The 25,192-nt window shown below is 51.1% G+C and overlaps 1 protein-coding gene across 1 annotated transcript; it reads left to right on the top strand.

The window, feature by feature from the left end:
• The first annotated feature begins 18,144 nt into the window (after nucleotides 1–18,144).
• On the top strand, nucleotides 18,145–24,406 carry LTO1 (LTO1 maturation factor of ABCE1). Its single transcript, XM_060019456.1, has 5 exons — nucleotides 18,145–18,279; nucleotides 19,653–19,758; nucleotides 20,846–20,916; nucleotides 23,854–23,971; nucleotides 24,251–24,406. Exons 1-5 carry the CDS (start codon nucleotides 18,230–18,232, stop codon nucleotides 24,317–24,319), a joined length of 414 nt encoding a protein of 137 aa, XP_059875439.1. The 5' UTR covers nucleotides 18,145–18,229; the 3' UTR covers nucleotides 24,320–24,406.
• Nucleotides 24,407–25,192: the final 786 nt, after the last annotated feature.

The raw sequence follows: 25,192 nt of genomic DNA, 5'->3' as shown, positions 1-25,192 counted from the left end.
CCAACCCTGCTGGACAAGTCACTGTGCTGCCCTGGTTCTGCTTGAATACCTCCTCTGGTGGGGAGCTCACTACCTTCGGCAGCGTTCTTATGCCAAGCTGGCATTCTCTGCGGTTCTCTCCCATCCTTTCTAGCAGGGGCAGCCAGAGGAAAAGCAGTCATTTTTAACTAATGTACAGGTGATCACCTTGGTGAAACCTCAGGTAAATTTGACTCTACTGCATGTGAAAATTGTTCCAGATCCCAACTCCAAGGAGGCCCACTGGCCCTCCCCAAGCCCCTCCGGCTGAGAAGTAACTGGGTGCAGGCCCTGCCCACCAGGCTTCAAGAGCAGGGAGAGCGCAGAGGCCCCCTCCAGCCTGGGTGTAAATCTTGAGAACTCCCTGCTATGGCTGGTTCTGGGATGGGTAATCTCCACGGGACCCCTTTGCAACCTGCCCAGGGCAGATAAGGCAGCCTACCCACCTCCTTCCCTGCCCCCTGAGGTGCCAGTCCGCCCGTCCCTGTCACAGCCGCTGGGGTTTCCAGGGGGTGGGATCTCTGGTTGTGTGGATTTCAGTGGAGGCCCCCTAGAGATGGAACCCCACTGCCCCCCGCCACTCCTCGCTCTCACCTCACTTTGGGGGCTGACTCCCTCCTTACGCGCTGGGATGTTGGCCTGAAAAGGGCAAAATGCTGTCTTCTGGCAGCCGCTTCCCTTTTTCCAGCCCGTGGTCCCTGGTGTGGGGTCATTCTGTGAATTGGGACTTGGCGGCCTCCCACCTTAGGTAAACCCAAACATTTCATCTCAAAGCCAGAAAAAGGAAGATCTGAAAGCGCCCCCCTCTCTCCAGTAACTTGTAAAAGCCGCATGGAGATCAGGTCCTTTCCCCAGCACTTGGTTTCCACTGTGATATTTATGAGTAATTTATTTTGTTTGATATGTACATCTCTTTATTTTCTTACTTTATTTATACCCCCGAATGGTATTTATGTATGTACACGAGGGTTTTTTTCTACATTAAAGCAGACTTTGTATCAAACATTGTTTGGAATATTTGTGGAACTGGGGTATTTGGGAGGAGGCCGGGGGAGGCGAGGAGGTACTTGCTGTGTGTTTGCTGTGTCTGGGACTCTGATATTTGGGGGCACGTGTTCCTGAATGTTCTAGGGTGATGAGCAGTATCCCCATCCTCTACTCAAAAACACATCAGGGGCTTCCCTGGTGGCGCAGTGGTTGAGAGTCCACCTGCCGATGCAGGGGACACGGGTTCGTGCCCCGGTCCGGGAAGATCCCACATGCCGCGGAGCGGCTGGGCCCGTGAGCCATGGCCGCTGAGCCTGCGCATCCGGAGCCTGTGCTCCGCAATGGGAGAAGCCACAGCAGTGAGAGGCCCGCGTACCGCAAAAAAAAAAAAGAAAAAACACATCAGTAACCTCCCCTATCCCCCATCGTGACAACCAGAAATGTCCAAAGGTTGCTGCGTGTCCTTGGGCAAAATCACCCCTTGATTGGGAACCACTGGCCTACACATACAGGATTTCTTTTGTCCAGTAACAAAGCAGGTGGTGATGTCTATTCACGGCCCAGCAATAACCCAGGCTGTTTTCTGTGACCCTCATGGTGTCTCTGTCATGTGGCTTTGTGGTCTCAGCATGACTGTGTGCCTTCAGCTGAAACTTTTGTCTGTTCTCCAGCCTGGGACAAGGACTCATGGCTGCCTTGGCCTCTCATCTGCAAAGCCAAAGCTTTCTTAGACATTTCCAGCAGACTCCACTTACATCCCAGGGCCACACCCAGCTACAGGGCAGGCTGGGAAAGCAGGTGTTAGGTGGGGCAGACTGCCATTCTGATCAAACGGGGTGGGGGGTACTGTTAGCAAGGAAGAAGGGGGTGGGGGACGGTCTCCATGGGGCGGCTAATTCAGGACCTACCCCCTAAATGCAAGTACAGATACATGGGTTCGGCTGCTGAAATGTGCGTTAAAAGTCAAGACTGACGGGCTGCCAGGGGTTAGGGGTGGTGTGAATGTGAAGGTGGTGCTGGGACAGCTCTGTATCTCCCTGTCTCCCTGATGGTGTAGCCTCAAATCTACACGTGTGATAAAATGCCAGAAGGACGCTCACCTTTGACTGACCTCAATTCCCTGCTTTTGACGTAGCACCAAGGTTACTTAAGATGCAACCGTTGGGGGAAGCTGGGCAATGGGGACACGGGACCTCTTTGTACCGACTTTGCAGCTTATGGTGAATCTATAATTATTTCAAAAGAAAAAATAAAGCCCCGTCCTGCCAAGCAAAAACAACCTGTTCTCTGACAACATAAAAACCACACACGTTTGCTCTTCAAGCTGTCCGGGTCACAGATGCAGCATGGGTAAGTTTGAAGGCTGGGCAATGTTTGCTCTTCAAGCTGTCCGGGTCACAGATGCAGCATGGGTAAGTTTGAAGGCTGAGCAATGTTTGCTCTTCAAGCTGTCCGGGTCACAGATGCAGCATGGGTAAGTTTGAAGGCTGGGCCACAGACTGCTGGGGGACAGACGCTGGCTGTCCGTTCTTAGCTGAGCCTCAATTTCCTCATCTGTAAAATGGGCCGAGGGTGGGATGAGACTGGAGCTGCAGCACACTGCCTGGAGTGGGCAAGTGTCTTCTTCACTCGCTCAGCAGGGGATTACTGGGTGCTTAGGTGGGGCCCTTACGATGATTGAGATCATTGTTAAAGTCTATGAAAACCATTTCACCGGGCACCTCCCACCCCACCAGCAAGGGGGCCCCACCCTCTAAACCACCTTTCACACAGATGACACGCCCAAGGCGCTCAGAATTGACCCCTGCCTTTTGCACATCAAGAGGCCCCCTCACTGTTTAACGCCCCAGCCGTCCTGGGCAGGCAGAACTGCATGATGCTTGCTGACACAGCATCCTCTAGCCCTGTTTTACAGATGAGGAAGTGCAGGACCAGAGAGGGCAAGGCACTCATCCAAAGTTGCACAGCCCAGAGGCAGCCTGGCGGAAGGGCTATGGGGTCAGGCCAACGGAATCCTCAGGCCGTTAGTCTGCTGCGTGACCTTGAGTCAGTCCTGTAGCCTCTCTGAGTCTGCACCCTGGTGCGGACGGTGAGATGAACAATGTCTGCCTTGCAGAACTGTTGGGGAAATCCGATAAAATTTTGTCTGCAAGATCCCGTTACGTGGTGGGCTGCCAGCGACCTCAGCCCTCACAAGGACTAGAACTCTCCACCCTGAACCATCATTTCCACTGGTTCTCAGATTTGGCTGTGCATGAAAAATGTCGTCTGCCATATCAGTAAACAAAGGATGTTGTGGCCATCAAGCCCTCAGACACTGCAGCCGCCTCTGCTGGACTGTGCACCCTAAGGGGATTCAGGATAGAGGAAAGCGGGATGCTGGCCCTAGATAGCTAAGGTGCGTATCAAAGGAATGATTTCAATCAGCCCAGACTCTTCCATCTCCCCGTACAGAGAAATGGCGCACTAAATTCATTAACTTGAGATGTCTGGTTTTTCTTTAAGTAACAGTAATATTTTGATGTCTGAGGCTTTGATGTGACTACCTGTTTTTTGTTTTTTGGGGTTTTTTTTGGGGGGGGGTGTTGGGAGCAGTCCCTCAAAGCTATCTGAGAGTCTCAAGTCCTCAGAAAGGCCGCGGAATAAAACATAATTCTCAACTTTAAGGTAGTGCATTTTTCAGTTGACGGGATGCCTATTGGAATCCCCTGGGGTATAACTAGACCCCCCCCCCCACCCGCCCCAGCCCTGGAGATCTTCGTTTAATTGGAATGAGTGTGGCCTGGACATAGGGATTTTTTTTTTTTAATTGAAGTATAGTTGATTTACCATGTTGTGTTAATTTCTGCTGTACGGCAAAGTGGAATTTTTAAAATATTCTTTTCCGTTATGGTTTACCGTAGGATACTGAACATAGTTCCCTGTGCTATACAGTAGGACCTTGTTGTTTATCCATCCTGTATATAATAGCTTACATCTGCTAACCCCAAACTCCCACCCCACCCCTCCCCCAAACCCCTCCCCCTTGGCAACCACCAGACTGTTCTCATGGACAGAGGGATTTTTTAAAGCTCCCCTGTGGTTCTCCTCTGCAGGCCAGGTTGAGGACCACAGGGAAACAGGGAAAATGAAAAGCCTCCCTCCCTGGAACCTCCTCCCTACAGCATAGCTGGCAATGAGTAAATGCACAACCTTGTGAACTAATTCGCACTGGAGTGTTGATGGTTGATAGGTTTTCCCTCCAGGTCCCATTGTCACTTGACCTGGTGGCCAAAGAGTCATGATGACTGTGTCTATGGCTGATGTGGGCACTCTGGCAGGAGATAGGGAAGAATATTTTTTTGAGTCTGTCTCTTAGCATCCACCCATCTGTCCTACCTCCTAGGAAGGTAGCCTTGCCCTTTTGCTGTCTTTCCTTTCCTGCCTTAGATAGTGTTGTCAAATGTAGCAAATAAAATTCAGCGTGCCCAGATACATTTGAATCTCAGATAAGCAACGCTTTGGTTTTTTTAGTATAAGTATGTCCTGTGCAATATTTGAGACATACTAAAAAATTATTCATTGTTCATCTGAAATTCACATATGACTGGTGTCCTGTTTTTTATCTGGCAGCCCTTGCTTTCGCTCCACACCATTGACATGGGGGTCAAATAAGGAGACAGGACCAGGGGCAGAAAATGGCTCATTTGGACAAGTCTGTCCAGTGGTCAGAGCCCAGAAGCAGAATTCGAAAGACCCCAGGGGCAGGGAAGCCTTGGGAGAATCCCATTCTTTCTTTGGGTTGGTTCCTGTCTGTAAAGTGAGAATCCTTACACCCCCTCAAGGGCTGTGGCACGCTAAGTGTGGGCCCAGACACAGCTCAGCGTCTCTGTGAGTCTCTGTCTCTGTTTCCAGGCGCGTCTCTGTACGTCTCTGTCTCAGTTTCCAGGCACTTTCCTGTTTGTGATGACAAGACGGTCCCCAGCAGCTTCAGGTTCTCTTCTGTCCTCCTGCAGCCTCGGCAGGGGTGACACACAATTCTCTCCTACCAACAGCTCCAGCAGGAGTCCCAGAATCAGGTCTGGCGGACCCTTATCATGTCCCATCTTCATCCCGCACCAGGTCTCCACAGCCAGGGCCAGGATGCTCTGACTGGTCAGCTCCATGTCACTTCCTCCAGCACCTGGAAGAGTCAGCCCCGAAAAGCTCTGGGATGGAGGGGGGTTGGTTCCCTAGGGGAAAACCCAGGGGGAGAAGAATTCCCTCTAAATGCCTACATTCACCATTAGGGCTAGATTGGGTGAGCTTCCCTCTTCTGGATCAGGACGTGCCACCTAGAAAGGATCCAAAAGACAGGGAGGTCTAAGGGGTGGGTGAGTACAGGGCCACCCAGGATGCAGAAACCGCTCACCCAGTTCGTTACAGAGGACAGGACAACCTACCTGCGCTATCAGACTGCCCTCCCCCACTATCAAGGCACCAGAAAGGAGGCTCAACTCCGGGAATGGGGAGGGGAGGTGTATCTTTTGCAGGTGGGGGGAGAGACAAAGACAGAGAAAGGTGGAGAGAAACCGAGAAGGGGAGGGAGAGGTGGGGGAGGGGAGAGACAGAGGGGAGGGAGGGGGACTGGGGGACAGAGAGTTTTCTTAGCGGCTGTGCTCTGGGTGTCCCAACACACACACACAGGTCCTCACTGCCTACTGATACCAGACCCTTAACACTCTGAGTGGAGGGGAGGAACCTTCCTTTGACTTCCATCTTTTGCTCCCCCACCCACTTTCCAAGTAAAATCGTCTTAAGCCTTCCCTCTGCAAACGTTGAGTCCCACGTCAGATGTTACTGTTTTTGATTCACCAAACAGGATCTTAAAAAACGCATGATAAAGTTAGTCTCGTGTATTTAGCCCTGGTGTGACCAGTCCGACGCGCTTTCCTCTCTGAAGTTCCAAGCCTTCTTCTAATTTCTTTCTCTTCCTTCAGCCATTCTTCATTGGCAGGGTTGCTGTCAACAAATTCTCTTAGTTTTCCTTCCTCTGAGAATGTCTATTTCTCCGTCATTGTGGAGCCACCTGGTCTGTGAAATTCTGTTATAGGGCAGCCCTGCTAGACTAAGGCAGAACTCAATCTTTCCTCTTCCTTCCTTCCTTCCTTCCATCTGTCCATCCATCCATCCATCCATCCAAACTTCCTTCCCTCCTTCCTTCCATCCCCCCTCTTAACTTCCTTAATAACTTTAAGTTTCTTGCTTGCTTTCTCTTCCTCCCATCTAGAGTTTAAGGCAAATGTCACCAACTGCCGTCCTTCCCAGAGGCTTATGTGTGCAGGGACACCTCTGAAAGGAAGTGCAGGGAGCACATAACTGTAGGATATGTATATCCTGTACATATATCTGTGTGTGTTACGGACTGAATTGCATTCCCCCAAATCAGATGTTGACACCCTAACCCCCAGTATATCTCAGAATGTGACTGTATTTGGGCATAGCGTCTTTCAAGAGGTGAATCCAGTTAAAATGAGGTCATTAGGGTGGGTCCTTCGTCCAACATGACTGGTGTCCTTAAAAGAAGAGGAAGAGACATGAAGGACGTTTGTGCACACAGAGAAAATGCCACACGCGGAAATGGGAGACGTCGCCTGCCAGCCACGGAGAGAGCCCTCAGGAGGAACCAAACCTCGGACCTGAAGCCTCCAGAACCGAGACAACTGGTTTCTGTTGTTTAAGCCTCCCAACTGGGGCTTTTAAAATTTTTATTGAAACATAGTTGATTTACAATGTTGTGCTAGTTCCAGGCGTACAGCAAAGTGATTCAGTTATACATACGTATATAGCTATCTGTTCATTTTTAGATTCTTTTCCATTATAGGTTATTACAAGACGTTGAGTATAGTTCCCTGTGCTACACAGTAGGTCCTTGTTGTTCACCTGTTTTATATATAATAGTCTGTGTATGTTAATCCCGAACTCCTAATTAATCCTCCCTTTCCCCTCTGGTAATCATAAGTTTGTTTTCTATGTCTGTGAGACTATTTCTGGTTTGTAAAGTTCATTTGTATCATATTTTAGATTCCAGATATAAGTGATATCATATGGTATTTGGCTTTTTCTTTCTGACTTACTTTGCTTAGTATGAAAATCTCTAGGTCCACCCATGTTGCTGCAAATGGCATGATTTCATTTTTTTATGGCCGAATATAAAATATTCCATCATTATATATATATCACATCTTTATCCACTCATCTGTCGATGGACACTTAGATTGCATCCATGTCCTGGCTATTGTGAATAGCGCTGCTGTGAACATTGGGGTGCATGGATCTTTTCAAATTAGAGTTTTCTCCAGTTATATGCCCAGGAGGGGGATCGCTGGGATCATTTTATTATGGCATACTTAGCAAACTAATAAATATCTCCACATATGTTGCTGAGAATGAAGTCCAGATGAGAGAAGTTAACCTGGACTCAGCCCATTTTCTTAGTACCTAAGCCCCATGAGGCAGGTTTTAATGTTCATTTCCCGCTGTACCCACAGCCCCAGGACACCCACAGACTCACTGATATGATGTCAGCCTGCATCACTCACAGAACCGCAGGCTATGGACCAGGAGCTCCTGGGGAGGCAGGATCCGGGTCTCACCCAGCATCTTGCGTCCTGGAGGCACTTGTTCGTGGGTGATGGAGGGAAAACCTAGGTGAGGAGGGGTCCTTTTGGCCAAAGGAGGAAGTATAACTTGGAGGGTGAGTCACGGGGTGGGGGGCGCGATTCAGAGCCCTGGGGTCCTGCAGGTCCCTGGGAAGCTCCATCTGCCTTGGGGTGCAGAAGAGAATGCGGGGGACATCATTGCAGGAGTGCTGTCCATCAAACACGCACCCCCTCCAGGCCAGGTGGGTGGGGGGCTGATGGACAACTGGGGGAGTGGGGAGCCTGGAGAGGAGTCCTCACTGGCCGCAGCTATGACACCAGCAGCAGAGCTTGGTCCTTTCTGGGCCTCCACCTTCCCACCTGTAAAATGGGGGATCAGACTTGGGTCCCTGGATTCCACATGAGATTCCTTTTAAAAAGGTGTGTATTTAACTACACTAATAAAGATGCATGAGTTATTCTTGTGAAAAAGCAAATTCTATGGGCAAAGAAGAAGTCTATCTTCCTCCCCAGTCCCCCCACCCTGGCTCACTCTCCCACCCATCCAGGGCTGTGTGCATTGCTACATCCGTTGTTGGTACCACCGTGGTCCCAAGCCCTGTAATCCCCTGCCGCACTGCTCTCCTCTCCCTGCCCTCACCTGCCCCCTCTCTCCATCCCACTCCATCCCTCTACCAGCCTCTCTGGCCTCCTGACGGCTCCTCCAACCTGACCGCTCACCCTTAGGCTCTGCCTGGAGTGGCTGCGCCCTCTCACTTTATTGCAGACCTTCCTGACCATGACAACTAAACTAGCCTGCTTCGTCCTACACAGGATTCCGTCCTACGCGTGGACCGCTCTCAGCACCGTGGGCTGTGGAGGCACACGGATGCTGAGATGCTTTCCTCTTACCAGCAGTGCTCTAGAAACATCCTTGAACATGTCTCTCCGTGCTCATCAGCAAGCCTTTTCCAGGGTGCTGTGTTCATGTCCTAGAGCTGCCGTAACAAATGACCACAAGCCGGGAGACTAAAACAATACAGATTTGTCCTCTCCCAGTTCTGGAGGCCAGAGGTCTGAGATCAAGGTGCCGGCAGGGCCCCCCTTCCTCCTGAGCTCTGGGGGAGGATCCTTCTTGCTTCTTCCAGCTTCTGGGGGCTTCAGGTGTCCCTGGGCTTGTGGTCGCATCCCTCCAGCCTCTGCCTCATCTTCTCCTCTGTGTGTCTCCTCTTCTGTGTCACAATATAACACTTGTCATTGCATTTAGGGCCATGTGGGTAATCCAGGGCGTTCTCACCTCAAGATTCTTATATCTGCAATGACACTTTTTCCAACTAAGGTCACATTCACAAGTTCTGGGGTTAGCACTTAAACATATCTTCTTGGGGCCATCATTCAACCCACGACGGATGGACAGACACACGTGGAATTGCATGAAAGGGCATGCACGTTACAAACATTTCCAGAGGCTGCCGGACTGCATTCTCAATGTATCTACCCAGGGGCAATTTTAACACACACTTGGGCACAGACTCATCAGCACCTCCGACCTCAATTTACTTTAGGGGAGACTGAGAACGGGTGGTGACGGTGCCACGCCCACAGCGGGGCAGACACCAGCCAGCCCGGGCTTCCCCAAACACGAGGACTGGTGGTGGTCACCTCTTTGTCAGCTGTTCTGCCCACAGCCCCTGGGCCCCAGGTGGAGAGACTGCTGCTGAAGCTGGACCCCAACACCAGCCCCCCATGAGGCGTCTGAGACCTCGGCGGGTAGCTGGGCCCAGACTCACGCCGCCTGTAGGGGCAAAGCTCCAGGGCATGGGTGCTCCCCTGGGGGACCTGGAAGGTGGGGCTCCGTAACCCCGCTTCTCCCATCAGAACTGGGTAACCTGTCACTTGGCCCACATTTTCTCCCATATGTGATCTGAGGGCTCCGAGCCGACAGGGGCGGTGGACCCAGGGTCCCTGATCAGTCCCTGGTGGGGGATGCGTAGGCAGGGGCTGAGTCGGGGTGTAACAGAGGCGTCTACCCGGAGAACAGGCTGTGACATTTGCCTCTTAGAAGCCGCGTACCCTTCCAGAGCCTCTGTGAGTTATGCTGATAAAGTCCATCTCCAAGGCTGCTTTTAAGAATGACAGTGATGGGCTTCCCTGGTGGCGCAGTGGTTGAGAGTCCGCCTGCCGATGCAGGGGACGCGGGTTCGTGCCCCGGTCCGGGAGGGTTCCACATGCCGCGGAGCGGCTGGGCCCGTGAGCCGTGGCCGGCTGAGCTCCGCAGTGGGAGGGGCCACAGCAGTGAGAGGCCCGCGTACCGCAAAAAAAAAAAAAAAAAAAGAATGACGGTGATGACCTACGAAGAGGCTCTGACACACAGTGGGTCCTTATCGTTGTTATGGTGTCCCGGCTGGGGAAATGTAAGCTCCGGAGAAGAATGTTCCAGAACTCGTAGGAGGGCAGAGAGGAGGGGGTGCCTGAGCCCTGGTTGCGGGGCGGCGGCGGCCCGAGTGGGGCGGGAGCTGGTCCGAAGCGCAATGGCGCCCCCCGGTGGCGGGTGTGCGAATTGCCCCGCGCGGGCTCGAGACCTGGAGGAGCGTGTACGGGGCTCCCGTGCGCCCATCCTCTGTCTCATCCTGTGGTTGGTTGATCAGCCGCCGCCCGCCCATCTCTTTCGCAGACAACCCCCGTGGGAGGCGGGAGAACCTCGGATCGTGGACCCGGGGAGAGTGCGAAAGGAGAGGAAGGCTCCATCCCTTCTGCAGCCCGACATTTTAAACGTATTATATTTATAATATTTATGAATTTATTCTATTGCCCGCGTGCCAGATACTCATCTTCTCATCAACCTGCGAGGTGGGTATCAGTATTCCTCCCATTTTACAGATGGGCAAACTGAGGCATGGCCAGGGGAATTCCACTAATGCCCAGTGGGTGAGACCGAATTTCAGATGCCGCAAAAGCTGGTTTCCTGGACCAGAACCAGCCACCAAGCAAAGGAGGGAAGGGAAGGCTGTTGAGGGGACTGCCCACCTTTTGTTGCCCAAGACCGCACTCTGGGCCTGACTGGGGTTCTTCCGGATGCCGCCCTCCAGCTGGGGAGGAATGGGGGGCGGTGCGTGGAGGGGGAAGGGCTGCTGGCACAGTAGAGGAAAAGTCCAGAGAGGGGTCCCCAGCCAGGGGGGACCACAGCCCTTGGAGGCAGACACTGGAGGCTCAGAGCTGAGGCCCCTTTGAAGAAAGGAAGGGGTGTCAGCCCTGTGGAGACCTTCGAGAGCCTCCACAGGGGTGTCATGTATCTTTTTCTTTTTTTTGAATTTTATTTATTTTTTATACAGCAGGTTCTTATTAGTTATCTATTTTATACATATTAGTGTATATATGTCAATCCCAATCTCCCAATTCACCCCCCCTTCCCCCCTTGGTGTCCATACGTTTGTTCTCTACATCTGTGTCTCTATTTCTGCCCTGCAAACCGGTTCATCTGTACCATTTTTCTAGGTTCCACATATATGCATTAATATACGATATTTGTTTTTCTCTTTCTGACTTATTTCACTCTGTATGACAATCTCTAGATCCATCCACGTCTCTACAAATGAGGGGGTGGTCATGAGTCTTACACGCCCCCTACGCTAGGGGACGGAGCAGAGCTGGCTTGTGCCTTCGCCCATCACGTGGCCTCGGCAGGACCTCTCGCTCTCTGGAAGACCATGCCAGGCCTGGACCGGTCATGGCTTGGTCTGGGGCTCTACTTCCTCAGCCACAGGTGTAGTATAGCTCTGAAGGGCTGGCTCCCATCCTGGTAAAAGACCTTTGAGCTCTGATAAAGAAAACCCTTTCTCTCTTTCGGGATGACCCTGCAGGCCATGGACAAACACAGCCATGGTGGCCTCTGGCCCCTCCACCCTCCAAAGCTGGGGGCGGGGGGTTACCTCTCAGCCGCCCGCGTCCTCTCACTTATTTATTCAACAGCCATCTGTTGGGCATCTACTCTGTACTAGACCCTGTGCAAAGTAAGCTCTGCAGTTTTGGTATCTGCTAACACCCAAACATTCATATTGTCTTTTCAAACTTTACTTACTTTGAACATCACGGTTTCGGAGAAACCGCTGCCTGGCCCATACTGGAGTCTGCGTAAGTGGGTTTCTTTGTTTGCGCAGCCCAGCCTAGCCCAGCCTGACTAACGCAAGGGTTAAGAGTGGAAAGTAAGTCTCCTCTTAGACTTCCGCGCCCCCCTCGCTGGAGGGCTTGTTGCCGCATCTTTGTGCTACTTGCCTCAAATCTCTCTGCTTCTCTATCAGCATGTGACTCCCCGGAGACTGGCCCGGGGTTTAAGGAGGCAGGGAGTCTGGCCCTGCCTGCTCGGAGGACTCTCCTTTCAAGAAAGGAAGTGGCGGCCACCACTGTTTCTCCTTCTTGCATTGGGAAGCGATGGCTCTGTCCCTGTGGATCCTAGAGCCGAGCCAGAAAGATGGGTGATTAGGAGCTGGGGGGCTGGGGTCACACAGTATGGCCCGCATCTCAGAGCTTGTCCTGCACAGCACTGGCCTATGCCATTCAGCCACCCAGGGGTCCCTGCTCCCCGCCCTGCGCAGAGGCTCACCCCTGCTGGCCAGGGCCCTTCTGTAGCAAGAGGGTGTTCAGAGGACCCCTGCTCATGGGCACTGGTCACAGCTCAGGCCCCCACCCCTACCCCAGGTCTTCTGCTTTGTGGCTGCTGAGGGTTCCTGGGGAGGCAGGTGGAAAATGGCCCTTGCAGGCAGGCTCCAGAGCGCCTCCTGCAGGGAAGGAGCAGAAGAGAATCCAACAGAAAGCCTGCAAGGGACTCAACCCTTGGATTCTCTGCCCCCTGCCCCAGGGGGTCAAACTTGGATGAAAGCCTGAAGCACTCCTCTTTTTCCAACTGTGTTTTCACTTATGGATGATGGATAGAGAACAAGACGCAGGTTTGTTTCCTGGAAGTGAGTTGTCATTTAATGACTTCCTTTTAAGAAACTGAAATCCTTTTTTTCCCTTGATTATGAAAAGCGATATTACTCTGTGATAAAAAAAAAAAAACCTCATAAAAAATATAAAGGAGAAAATAAAGATTATTTATAACCTCATCAACCCTATCCCCCAGAGAGGGGCTCTGTAACTCTAGGACTTGGATAGAGTTAATCTACACTAGGAAAGGGACCCTGTTCCTGCAGATTATTATTATTTTTTAAAGTAGTTCTTAATTTATTTTCTTTACTTATTTTTTGCCCCGGCGAGGCATGCAGGATCTTAGTTCTCCGATCAGGGATCCAACCTGTGCCCCCTGCAGTGGAAGTACAGAGTCCTAACCACTGGACCACCAGGGAAGTCCCTCCTGCAGATTAGTTTTGAACGTATAATAAAACCAGTCAGTATGCTTGCAGGGGACTTCCCTGGTGGCGCAGTGGTTAAGAATCCGTCTGCCAATGGTTCTCTTTTTTTTTAAATTAATTAATCTATTTATTTTTGGCTGTGTTGGGTCTTCGTTTCTGTGCGAGGGCTTTCTCTAGTTGCGGCGAGCGGGGGCCACTCTTCATCGCGGTGCACGGGCCTCTCACTAACGCGGCCTCTCTTATTGCGGAGCACAGGCTCCAGAGGCGCAGGCTCAGTAGTTGTGGCTCACGGGCCTAGTTGCTCCGAGGCATGTGGGATCTTCCCAGACCAGGGCTCGAACCCGTGTCCCCTGCATTGGCAGACGGATTCTCAACCACTGAGCCACCAGGGAAGCCCCACCGCCCCACCCAGTTCTCTTTGAACTTGAACAAGAATATGCAAATATTTCTATTTTTTAAAAAAATGTATTGAAGTATAGTTGATTTACAATATTGTGTTAATTTCTTCTGTACAGCAAAGTGACTCAGTTATACATATATATATTTTTCATATTCTTCTCCATTAAAAACATTTCTATTTTTTAAAAATTAATTAATTACTTTTGGGCTGTGTTGGGTCCAAATTAACACAATATTGTAAATCAACTATACTTCAATAAAATATTTTTAAAAATAGAAACGTTTGCATATTCTTGTTCAAGTTCAAAGAGACCCAGGTGGATATAACTAAAATGAAAAACAAACTTCATCAAAGCTTACTGGAAAGTGCTGACTTACTGGAATTGATTTTTTAAAATTTTATATTCACATAAAATACTAGGCAGCCTCCAAAACTAACCAAACAAAAATTGATTTATAGCTGTACAGTGGTTAACCTGGAAACACATCCATTTTATTAGGACAAAAAAAGCAAGTTTAAAAAAAAATGCGTCATTTGCTCCTATGTTGGTTGAAGAAGAAACCTGCAAGCATATTTTTTTAATATAAATTTATTTATTTATTTTTGGCTGTGTTGGGTCTTCGTTGCTGTGCGCGGGCTTTCTCTAGTTTCGGTGAGCGGGGGCTACTCTTCGTTGCGGTGTGCGGGCTTCTCATTGCGATGGCTTCTCTTGTTGCAGAGCACGGGCTCTAGGCGCACAGGCTTCAGTAGCTGTGGTGCGTGGGCTCAGTAGTTGTGGCTCGTGGGATCTAGAGCTCAGACTCAGTAGTTGTGGCGCACGGGCTTAGTTGCACCGCGGCATGTGGGATCTTCCGGGACCAGGGCTCGAACCCGTGTCCCCTGCATTGGCAGGCGGATTCTTAACCACTGTGCCACCAGGGAAGCCCAAAACATTTCTATTTTTTAAAGTGTGTTTTATTTGTTAATATGGTAGATCCCTGGGAGTTGGTTATACCATCTCCTTTATATCTTTTGTTATAAATTAAGTATTTAATATTAGTGTTTTGAAACCACTAGAATAAGTGCAGTCAAGGCAGCTTTTGGAGGGAACTAAAAATGGAAGCTTAGAAAGCTCTATACCTTTGAAAACCTTTTTAGATAGTCTTCATTGAACCCATCCAAATCATTTCTTATTCCATTCAATTAGGTGGAGAAATTTCAGTTCCTAAGATAAACACAAGGAAATATCACAACGTTTTCTCAAAAACTAACATAACAAGGAGAGAGTTTAATTCAGATTTTTCCTGCCTACTTTTTATTTATTATTATTATTATTTTTGCGGTACGCAGGCCTCTCACTGCTGTGGCCTCTCCCTTTGCGGAGCACAGGCTCCGGACGCGGACGCGCAGGCTCAGCGGCCATGGCTCACGGGCCCAGCCGCTCTGCGGCATGTGGGATCTTCCCGGACCGGGGCACGAACCCGCGTCCCCTGCATCGGCAGGCGTACTCTCAAACCACTGCGCCACCAGGCAAGCCCTGTTTGCTTTCTTGTTTTGCTCTTTTTCCTACATCCCAAATGTCTTGTGATTTCATTTGCTTACGGGAAAAAAAAAAAAAAAAAGCTAAAAATGAAAAGACATTTAAAGGACAAATAATACAAAGTCTATTTCATTTCATCTTCCCAAAATATATTTTTTGAACGCTTTTATTCTTATAGAAGTCACTCGTGTTCACTGTGCGAACATGGAGTACTTAGAAAAGAATAAAAGGAAATTTAAAAATTACCGTAATTTCAAAATCTAGATATAATCACCGTTAACATTTTGGTGTGCTTACTTTAGTCTTTTTAAAAGCATAAGTGTTTAATGTCGATGGAATTGGAGTATATGTAGAGTTTTTTCTTTTTTTCCCCTTTTGTTTCTATTTTTTAAGTTTAATTTTTTTATTGAAGTATCGTTGATTTACAGTATCGTGTTAGTTTCAGGGGTACTAGGGTTTTTTTCTCTTTCCTTAAACATCACGAGCATTCTCTGTGACATTACTCTTGTTTCAAATATTATTTTTGGTGGTTGCTTAAGAGTCTTCCGTGTGAATATCCTACCATATACGTATCATCATCCTCCCTTTTGTCATCATAAGCTGGTTTCTCTTTCTGGCTTTTACAGATCATGCTATCATGCTGCAATGGACAGCGTTGTACAAAAAATTTTCACTTTTCTCTGTTTATTTCCTTGAGCTGAAGTTCTAGAAGTGAAATTAGTAGGTGGAAGGGTAAAAAACATTTTAAATGCCCTTCCTATCTTTTCAAACTACTGGACCAAAAGGTAGCTTTAACTTAGTCATCCATGGGCATTGAGAGTATCTTCATTCTAAAAAAGATGATTTTTTTTTTTTTTTACAATTTTAAGAAGGTAAAAAATTCAACTTTTTCTTTTGATTCTCATTCTTTTACTACTAGTAAGTCTGTCTTTGCTATACTTTTGTTTGCCAGTCAGCTGTTGTTCTTTTCTGTGAATTATATATTCAAGTCCTTGGCCCATTTTTTCCCGTTAAGATGCATTTATTTCTTATGCATTTGAATAAGTTCTTTATAAACCAGAAATATTATTCCTTTAGTTATAAAATTTATGACCAATATATCCCCAGATTGTTCTTTAGTTTTTAATTTTGTTCATTACCACATTTGCATTGGTTTTTCCTTCGTGATGTCCTCCGTGGCTTTTCATGTGTTAAAAATGCATCTCCAGGGACTTCCCTGGTGGTGCAGTGGATAAGGCTCCGTGCCCCCAATGTAGGGGGCCCAGGTTTGGTCCCTGGTCAGGGAACTAGATCCCACATGCCTGCCACAACTAAGGAGCCCACCTGCTGCAACTAAGACCCGGCACAACCAAATAAATAAATAAATATTTTTTAAAAAATGCATCTCCACGCTTACCTGAATGTTCCATCTAAATTTTTAAATGTCTTTTTAAAAAAGTCTTTAATTCATTTGGAACTATTTTGATGAATGGTATGAGATATAAATGGAACTTGACTTTTCCCAAACCACAAATTTTCCCATTTTAGTGATTGATGCATATCCCCTTTCCTCATTCATTTGTGGTGCTTTTTATCATGTGGAAAGGTTTCACATTTCCTAGAGTTTCCTTCCAGGCCATTCCATCTTTATTTCATTCATCTGTCTGTTCTTGAACCAACATGCTACAATATTTTTATGGAGACTTCTATCTTTTCAAACCTGGTACGGCAAGTCCTCCATATCATTCTCTCTTTCAAAAACATCTTAGTTATTCTTATCAATTTATTCATCCAGATGAAATTTAGAATTTGACACATTCTCCCCAGATGATGTGGAAACTGATTGGTATTGCATTTCTTCCCATCCAGGGGGGTGGCATAGCTGTAGTTTTCTTTGTATAGGTCCTGCTCAAATCTTGTTATTTCTAAGAAGTTTACTGTGACCTTGGTATAGTGGATTTCCCCAGTCATCCCTGCTCAGGCTACTACCAATTAGTGTTAGAATAATAGAAAGCAAGTGATTTTTTTTTGGCGATTCTCCATGTATATAGCTACTTGCTGAACTCTATTACGAATTCTGAGAGTGTCTTAAATGCTTATTCGGGGATTTCTAGATGGACCATCACACCTACAAATAACAGTAGTTTGTTGGTTTTTTTTTTTTTTTTGATAGACTTTTTGCTCAATTTTATCGTGTTGGTTAGATCTCCTAAATGTGTTCAATGGGCACGTGATAAAGGCGCTCTCGTTTTACTCCCGATTTTAATGGGAATTCTTTTGGTATTTCATATCTATGTTCTATTGTGCCTGGTAGTTTGAAGTACCTTTCAAAAATCGTGTTCAGGAAGTATCTGTCATGGCAATGACAAATGGTCAATGACAAGCTAGAAGCTATTTTTTCAAGAGGCAGGGATGCCTCCAGCTGGAGTGAGGGCACAGGTGGCTCTTAATCATAAACCCTTCTGTGCCGATTCTTGACTCGCTACGTGAATTATGAATTACTCTGCTTTTGCTTTACAATCAAACAACTGCAAGAATAAAAACACAAAAACTTTTATTTCCAGTTTTCAAAAAACTATAGAGTTTCAATCAAGTTTCAACATGTATAATGCCTTTCCCAGCGAGTGTTAAGACGACCAGGCTGTTTCCCTGTCACCTGCTGCCGTTTCACTTTCCCTGGGGTCGGATCAGCCCTGCGTTTCTTGGACAAAGGCCTGCAGTCCCTGGATTACTGTTAACATGGATTTAATGGCATTGCAGGCGGGGTCTCAAGTCTGACGTCGTCCCGGAGGGTGGCCCCTGGCTTTGGGTCGGGGTCGGTGGGCGACCGGGCCACTCTCCTCTGGGTCGTGCCTCCACCCCGGGAATTGCCCTTCCTGGAACTTTTCCCCCCAAAACCCCACTGGCAGAGCCTCCGGAGGCGCTGGTTCTTTGGTAACTTTTCCATTTTTTTTCCCTGATTCCTTCCAAGCCGCTTTTGGCAGTTCGGTTGCATCTGCCTGGTTTCTTGACGGTGAGGTCACGGGTCACCCCCCCACCCCCAACCCCCACCCCCGCAACCAGGTGGACGCTCCAGGCGGGTAGCAGCTGACCCCTGGCGGGAGCCGCGGAGCGAGGCGAAGAGGCGTCGGGGCGGGGCCGCGTCCCGACCCAGCCCCGCCCAGCGCCGCCGCCGCGCACGCGGCTTGGCCCCGCGCCGGCGCGTGCTGAGCCCTCCCGCGTGCCGTCCTTACCCGGCCTGCGCCGCGCGGCCGCCCCCGGAAGTGGACTTCGCCTCCTCAGAAGCGGTGCGTCTGTGCGCTAGGCTCGTGGGTCTGCGGCCGCAGCGCTTGGCACCGGAGCTCGAGGGGCGGGGGTTGGGGGCGGGCCGGCTGCCGCCATGGCCGGGAGTCAGGACATGTTCGACGCCGTCGTGATGGCGGATGATAGGTGGGTAGGGGGCTGGGCCGGGCCCCCACCCGAGCAGGTCTGCTCTCAGCCGCTGGGCTGCGGCGGCCGCCCGGGCCCTGGGGGAACGCGCTGTGGCTCAGAAGGCGGCTGGCGCGGGAGGGCCCGAGATGCTTCTGCTTCTCCTTTGCTCATCGGCCTCTCGGGCGAGCGCCACGTGCCCAGCTGTTCCTCTGGATCCGCCTCCCCCGTCCGTGGCTGCTTCACGTATCTGCTCGGTCTGGTGACTGTCTCCCTCCAGGGACGCTCCTTCCTCGGGTGGGACGGACCTTTGCCATCTGGGCGCTGCCCCTTTTTCTTGTTCCTCAGTGGTAGGACATAAGGCAGCATTCACGGACATGCTCTTAAATGTGTCAGGCGTCCTCCTTTTCCCTCTTGAGCCCCCGGGGAGCGCCTAGGGCTGTGACGGGGGAGCTGCTGGTTGCTTTGTGGCTGTCTTCCAGTGCCCTGCCCACTTGAGACATCAGTAGATGTCAGTTAAGAAAGAGAGTGAACAGTAAACAGTCGCTGACGTTTATTTGGAGTTTGCTGTGAATTGGACGCTGAGCTAAGCGTTGTATCCAGTTATTTATTTTAGCTCTCCTTGTGAAGGGGATCCTATCCTTCACCCTGTCTTTCAGATGAGGAGGCAAGGTCACTCCCAGGGCCACACAGCCAGTAAGTGGGAGCTATCCCCTCGGCCTCACTGGGCGCTCCAGCACACCCCTTTCACTTCGGCGACCGCAAGTTATGCTGGTGCCAATTACACTGCTGGGCCTTCAAAGTCAGAGCCTTTATGCTACTGCAGGCGCCACGGTCACGGTACATTTTGTGATCATCTGATGGCGTTTCTCCTTGCTAGTCTCCTGAGATGTGATGGAAAGCCCGGTACACGTTGCAGAGTTTTTGGTTTTTTTTGAAGCACTTGACCAAGCAGTCTAGCTTACAGACCCAGAACTGGGGCTCGCTGACCTGGCTGCAGACGAGTTACCGGGGGGATTTTGCAAAGCGGATTCCTGGGCCTTCCTCCAGACTTACTGAATACGAGGGGTGAGGCCCCTGAATTGGTATCGTTGACAATTTCCTGTGTGTCTCCGATATTCTGCCAGGTTTGGGAATCACCGATTTAGCCCACCTTCCTCTTTGTAGAAGAGGTAAATTGGGCTTCCAGAATTACAGCGACTTGCCAGACGCAGAGGCCTGGGGAGGGGTGGAGCTGAGACTGGAACTGACGTTTTCCGACTTACATTTTGTTCTTTTTCTACAGTACTCGGTCTTGTCTTGCTAGGTCTGGGTAATGTGGAAGAGGAAACTTTTTGCAGGAAGAATGCTCTTTCTCCTGTTTATTTGCTCACGCTTCCTCTCCTTTGTCGCAGGTTTCACGGGGAAGGTTATCAGGAAGGCTACGAAGAAGGAAGTAGTTTGGGTATGATTGAAGGAAGACGGTATGGCACGTTACGTGGAGCTAAAATCGGATCTGAGGTGAGTGGGACCCCCCACTTGGAAAGGAATCCTTTTCTCTTACTGTTGACAGTTTGCCTTGATGATCGGTGTGGTGGAGCTGCCACTTCAGGCCTCTTCACGCGGCAGTAGGCTAGACAGAACGTTGACGGAGAAGTCGTCTCAGAACAGAGCCCGCAGAGGGTGTTGCTGTGTGGAGATGATGGAGTCAGGTGGGCCGGAGAAAGAGAAGACAAGTCCCCCCTCACCTCAGTCGACGTCGAGTGTCACGGTGCCGCCCTGTGTCTTAAGGCAGCTGAATCCTCCCCCAGAGAGTGAGCACCCTGTCTTGCGAAGACATGCCATTTATATTTCTGTTGAAATTCCATAAAATCCCTGATTCCCTTTTCTCCTGCCCTTCGACCTAGATTGGCCCTCACTTATGGGGATAACTGGCCCTAAACACTAACGTCTGAGGCCGTGAGGACTGTATTAGGTGTCTGTTGCTGCAGAACGAATCAGCACAAGACACGTGGGCGTAAGACAGCCAGTGTTTATTATCTCACGCGGATTCTGAGGGTCTGTGGTCCAGGAGCCGCTGAGCCGGCTGGTTCCGGCTCGGGGTCTCTGGATGCTGGAGTTACGAGTCAGCCAGCCTGCAGTCAGCTTGCTGGGGTCTCACACGGATTCTGAGGGTCTGTGGTCCTCACCGCGTGGACCTCTCCACAGGGCTGCTGGAGTGTCCTCGAGACACTGTGCGGGTGACCCACGTCGGCAGGGCAGAGGTGACATTGTCAGTGCCTAGATTCAGAGGTCACGTGCTGCCTCTTCCTGTGTGTTCTGCTCATCAAGGTCACCCTGATCCGGTCAGGGGACCGCACAGGGCAGGAATACCAAGGGGTGGGGAGGTGGGGTCCAGTAGGGCCATCTTGGAGGCTGGCTGCCCCGCTGGTGACTTGACCTCCAACTTCTGTAGCCTGGTGCCCAGTGGGTGCTTCCAGGGCAGCAAGAGAAGCAGCACCGCTGCCCCCTGGGCCCCCGCCCCCTTCTTGTTTTGAGAGCTTGATATTTAGATGAAGTAGAGCTGTTGGTTAGTCACTTCACTCTTGAATGTTTTGTAAATTCACAGATCGGGTGCTACCAAGGTTTTGCTCTTGCCTGGAGATGCCTCCTGCACGGCTGCACCACTGAGAAAGACAGGTAAAGCTGAGCCTTCTTTCTTCTTCGGTGTCTGGACGGGAAGTTCCGGTTTCATAGCTCACTCTGGCCCTGGGCGGTTAGTCTCCTCACCTGTAAAATGGAGAAATAACCAGGCCGAACCTGAAACGTTGTCATGAGGTTTACAGGAAATAGTAACTAGAAAGCGCTGGGCGCATTTCTGGTGTTGGGTGAACATCCCTTGTTATTACTTCCCAAGGGTCCTCGGATCCCCCTGCCTTTTCCCTGGAGACACATTTCATGTGTTTCACAGGTGTCGGGTACCTGGAAGCACTAAGTAACCATGAGCTGTTATTTGTAGTGTTTGTAGCCTTTTTTTATTTTTTTATTTTTGGCTGCATTGGGTCTTCGTTGCTGCACGCGGGCTTTCTCTAGTTGTGGCGAGCGGGGGCTCCTCTTCGTTGCAGTGCGCGGGCTTCTCATTGCGGTGGCTTCTCCCAGGCGCACAGGCTTCAGCAGTTGTGGCACACGGGCTCAGCAGTTGTGGCGCGCAGGCTCAGCTGCTGCGGAACACGGGCTTAGTTGCTCCGCGGCATGTGGGATCTTCCCGGACCAGGGCTCGAACCAGTGTCCCCTGCATTGGCAGGCGGATTTTCACCCACTGCGCCACCAGGGAAGCCCGTCTGTGGCCTTTGGAGCGTGCTCGTGCTGGTTGCTGCTTCCTGAAGCCCCGGGACCCTGTCCCCACCCCCGGTCTTCATTCTTAAGCTGGAAACGCACCCTTACGTGAAAGGCCGTCCTGCCGCCCATGGGAGCCGACACTGGGCTTCGGCGGCTGCGCCGCATCATCTCGATGTCTGGTGGCTTTGCCTGGCCTGGGAGGGGTGCCCGGAGAGTGGGTAACAGAGCAGGGAAGCTGGCATTCCCCCGGCCACGTGACCTGTCATCTTATTTGGAATATTTTGAATTTCTAGAACTTGGGCCACAGCCATATGGAAATGTCAGAGCAGGGATGCTCAAGACAGTGTGGGTGACTGTGGGGTCGCCTGCCCTCTGACCTGTCCCGTCACGGAGCGCGTGGGAGTTGACCGGATTCGTCCATCAGCCAAGGGCTGTCTTGGGGAGATTTTCCTCTGAAGATTCAGTGGGAGTGGGCGGGTAGCTGGCGGTCAGGTTGGGACAGGGGTTGGCAGCCCCAGGCGCCACTGGGCGGCTGTCGGAGCGGAGCGTGGCTCCCCACTCCCGGTCCACGAAGGCGGGGTGGAGCGCACGGACTTGGAATGCTCCAGCAGCCTCCCCTTCTCCCCGCCCCGGGATCTGCGGCTCACGGAGGGCCCGCACTGGGTGGGAAGGGTCTCGCACCTGGGGGCTGCCCATCCGCACCCCAGGGCAGGGGTTCCCTCCCCTCCTAAAGCCGTGCCCCCGGTCCATCCATCAGAGGGCCCGTGGCCCGCCGCCCCGCCATCCCCACCCCACTGGCAGAGCCTAAAACCCTTTATCTTAGAGCAATGGTTTTTGGATCTTCTAAGTCTACAGTTTTCCTAAAAATGGTAGAAGGCGGGCCGAGGATCTGCTTCTTTATGTTTCAAGTAAGGATGTTAAAAGAGAAACACCTGCCACGTGTGTTACCCTTCAGTGAGCTAAGGGAACGGTAACACCAGAGAAGCTGTGTGGAGAGCCGTATCTCAGCCTGAAGGATGGCGACCTTTCCATCAGGTGACCGTAGCTTTCTGACCCACCCCGAGACGCTCCTCTGCCCCTTCCGCAGTCGGGTGAAGGCTTTTTCCCTTACACCAGCCGTGAGCGGGTCACACCCTCCTGACACGCACTGGCTTTGACCGTGCGACGGGCTGGGTGTGTCTGGAGTAGCTTCACTGACCGGGGAGGGCAGGAATGACCCGTCGCTGCTTGCAGAGCTGGGAGTGGGTGGTAGTCATTGTTCCGTGGCAGGTTCAGCCGTTTCCCGCGTGTTGGCATCTGCCTTGCAACTCCCTGGGAACCAAGTGCTTTGTTGCTTTACTTCACTCGCTCTGGCCTTTTGCAGTTCTGTGTTTTCTCCAAGAGGTGGCCATCATAGTTCTTCTAAACTGGTTTAAAAGCCGCAGATGTGAGCAGGCCCTGGTCACTCTGAATGGCCGTTGCTTCATCCTAAGGATGAGTCCTTCAGGATTCCCAGGGATCAGATATCTGGCACGCTCCTGACACCCTGGGGATCAGATGTGGTGAGGGGAAGGTGGCTCGGCAGGGTCGCTTACCTGTGACCCAGAGGGCACCCACCCGCCCAGGTGAAGCGAGGAGACTGACGTTTATCGAGCCCCTACTCTGTAGCACGTTCTGGGCTTTATCGTCCTGAGAACCTGGGAGGTGGCCGTTAAGGCCCCATTTTACAGATGAGGACACTGAGGCTCAGAGATGTGAAACACCTGAGTGCCTCGGGGCGGTTGCGCTCCAGGCCGCCCACCAGCTGAGCTCCTCGTCTTCCTGGGAAAGGGAGCCGGAGCCGAACTCAAACACCGGCCACTGGTTTCTGCCCTATGGATGGAGGGGGCTTGCCGGTTTACCTGCTGTTAAACTCCCAGAGGCCGTGAGCGTGAAGATTGCAGATCCTGGAAAATCCCCAAGTCCAGAGCAGGCAAGGCTGTGCCCGGCACTCTTTCCCGTCTGCTTCTGTCCGCTCTGGGGTCAGACCTGCGGACCGGTGGTCGGTGTGCTTGTCGGTGTTGCCTTGGCCGCTGGGTCCGGATGGAGCCGTCCCTGTAAGGTCAGTTCGCTCTTGACGTCCAGATGCGGGTGCGGGCGCGGGCGGGCTCACATTGGCAGGTGAGTAAAGGTTGTTTCGTGTGATGACAAAGTTAGTCACCAGCCCTGAGGCCAGGCACGCTCGGCACCAGCACTTTAAAGCCGTCGAGCGGCATCTGTTACGTAAGCTGAGCCTGTTGTGTGCAAAGGACCAAAAGTCTTTATTTCTGTGTTTTACAGCAAAAAGATGAAGGTCTTAGAATCGCTGCTTGGAATGATTCAGAAATTCCCTTATGATGACCCTACTTATGATAAACTTCATGAAGACCTAGACAGAATTAGAGGGAAATTTAAGCAGGTTTGTGTCCTGTGTGTTTCTTTTTGATCGGGGTGCCTTTCTCAGATGTAGCTGGGGCAGCCCTGGGGGCTCATTTCGCTAATGGTTTAGGGGCCACCGGTAACATACAAATGGTCAGTAAAGCACATCCTGTGTGTGTCGATGCAAGGAGACCGAGGACCATGTAGGGAACAGGTGTGGGAACTTCTTGAAGGGAGGTGACCTAGGCAAGTGGAGCTCCAGCTAGAGAGACTTCTGCTCTAATTTAAAAAAACATTTTTTTCTTTTGTGTTTTTTCAGCTTTGTTCATTACTAAACGTCCAGCCCGACTTTAAAATTAGTGCAGAAGGTTCCGGACTTTCATTTTGAGGATGACAGACGCACAAAGACGAAACATCAGGGAACAGATGTTCGTATGTTAAGTGTTTAAAAATGTGATTAAAGGCAAAACAATGATGGGGGATTCATTGTTTTGCAGGGAGGGTTCCAGCTTGGCCGCTGAAAGGGCTTCCTTCCCCCGAGGTCTGCCGGGTGGCCTCCGTTCCCCCCACGGGGCCCCTCCACATAGGCCCGTCCTTTGTTGGGCCCTGTCTGCTCTGCAGCGTGAACGCGGCCCTGGCAGAGCCCTAACCGGGCTGCTCTTCTCTGGTCCAGCCAGGGTCCAGGCCCCTGGCTCACGGGTTCTCGTCACCTGGCAGGCCTGGCTGGATCTAGACTCGGGTTGGCTCTGGATAGGATAAACCTCCCCTTTACTCCCCGGGCTTTGGTCAGCGCTCAGAGGGACAGTTTTTTAAAAAATGAGAGCCACAGGGTTGACATGAAAGCAGGTTAATGGGAAGGAGTGATGGGTACTGGGACATTTATTGACCCCTGAGATGGGCCAGTGCTGTGACCTGCTTCTCATGTTTTATTTAGTCCCTTCAGGAGCCCATGAGGGAGGCGTTATTCCCATTTTATAGACTAGGAAACAGGCCCAAGAGACTGCCTGGTCCAAGGGCAGTGGGCGGCAGAGCTGGGACTTCAGCCCTGTCTCCTGGTGCCCGCTCTGGAATGCACAGTCGCACCCACAGTCTCGGGGGTCCCTGCCCGCAGGTCCCCGCTGTGCCCCGTGGAGCCCTGGGGCTTCTCATGTGGCCATGGACGTGGGCGTCTGGCTGAGAGGAGCAGAGGCCAGCCCTGTCCCCAGGAAGCTGGGACGTGCTCTTCCTGTGTCCCCGGGTGGGTGGGGCTCTGCAGCCTCAA

This window comes from Delphinus delphis, chromosome 8 (assembly GCF_949987515.2).
Source record: "Delphinus delphis chromosome 8, mDelDel1.2, whole genome shotgun sequence".
In the NCBI taxonomy this organism is placed as follows: domain Eukaryota; kingdom Metazoa; phylum Chordata; class Mammalia; order Artiodactyla; family Delphinidae; genus Delphinus; species Delphinus delphis.
Note: the sequence above shows the minus strand (reverse complement) of the source record. Positions and strands in the feature narration are given on the sequence as shown.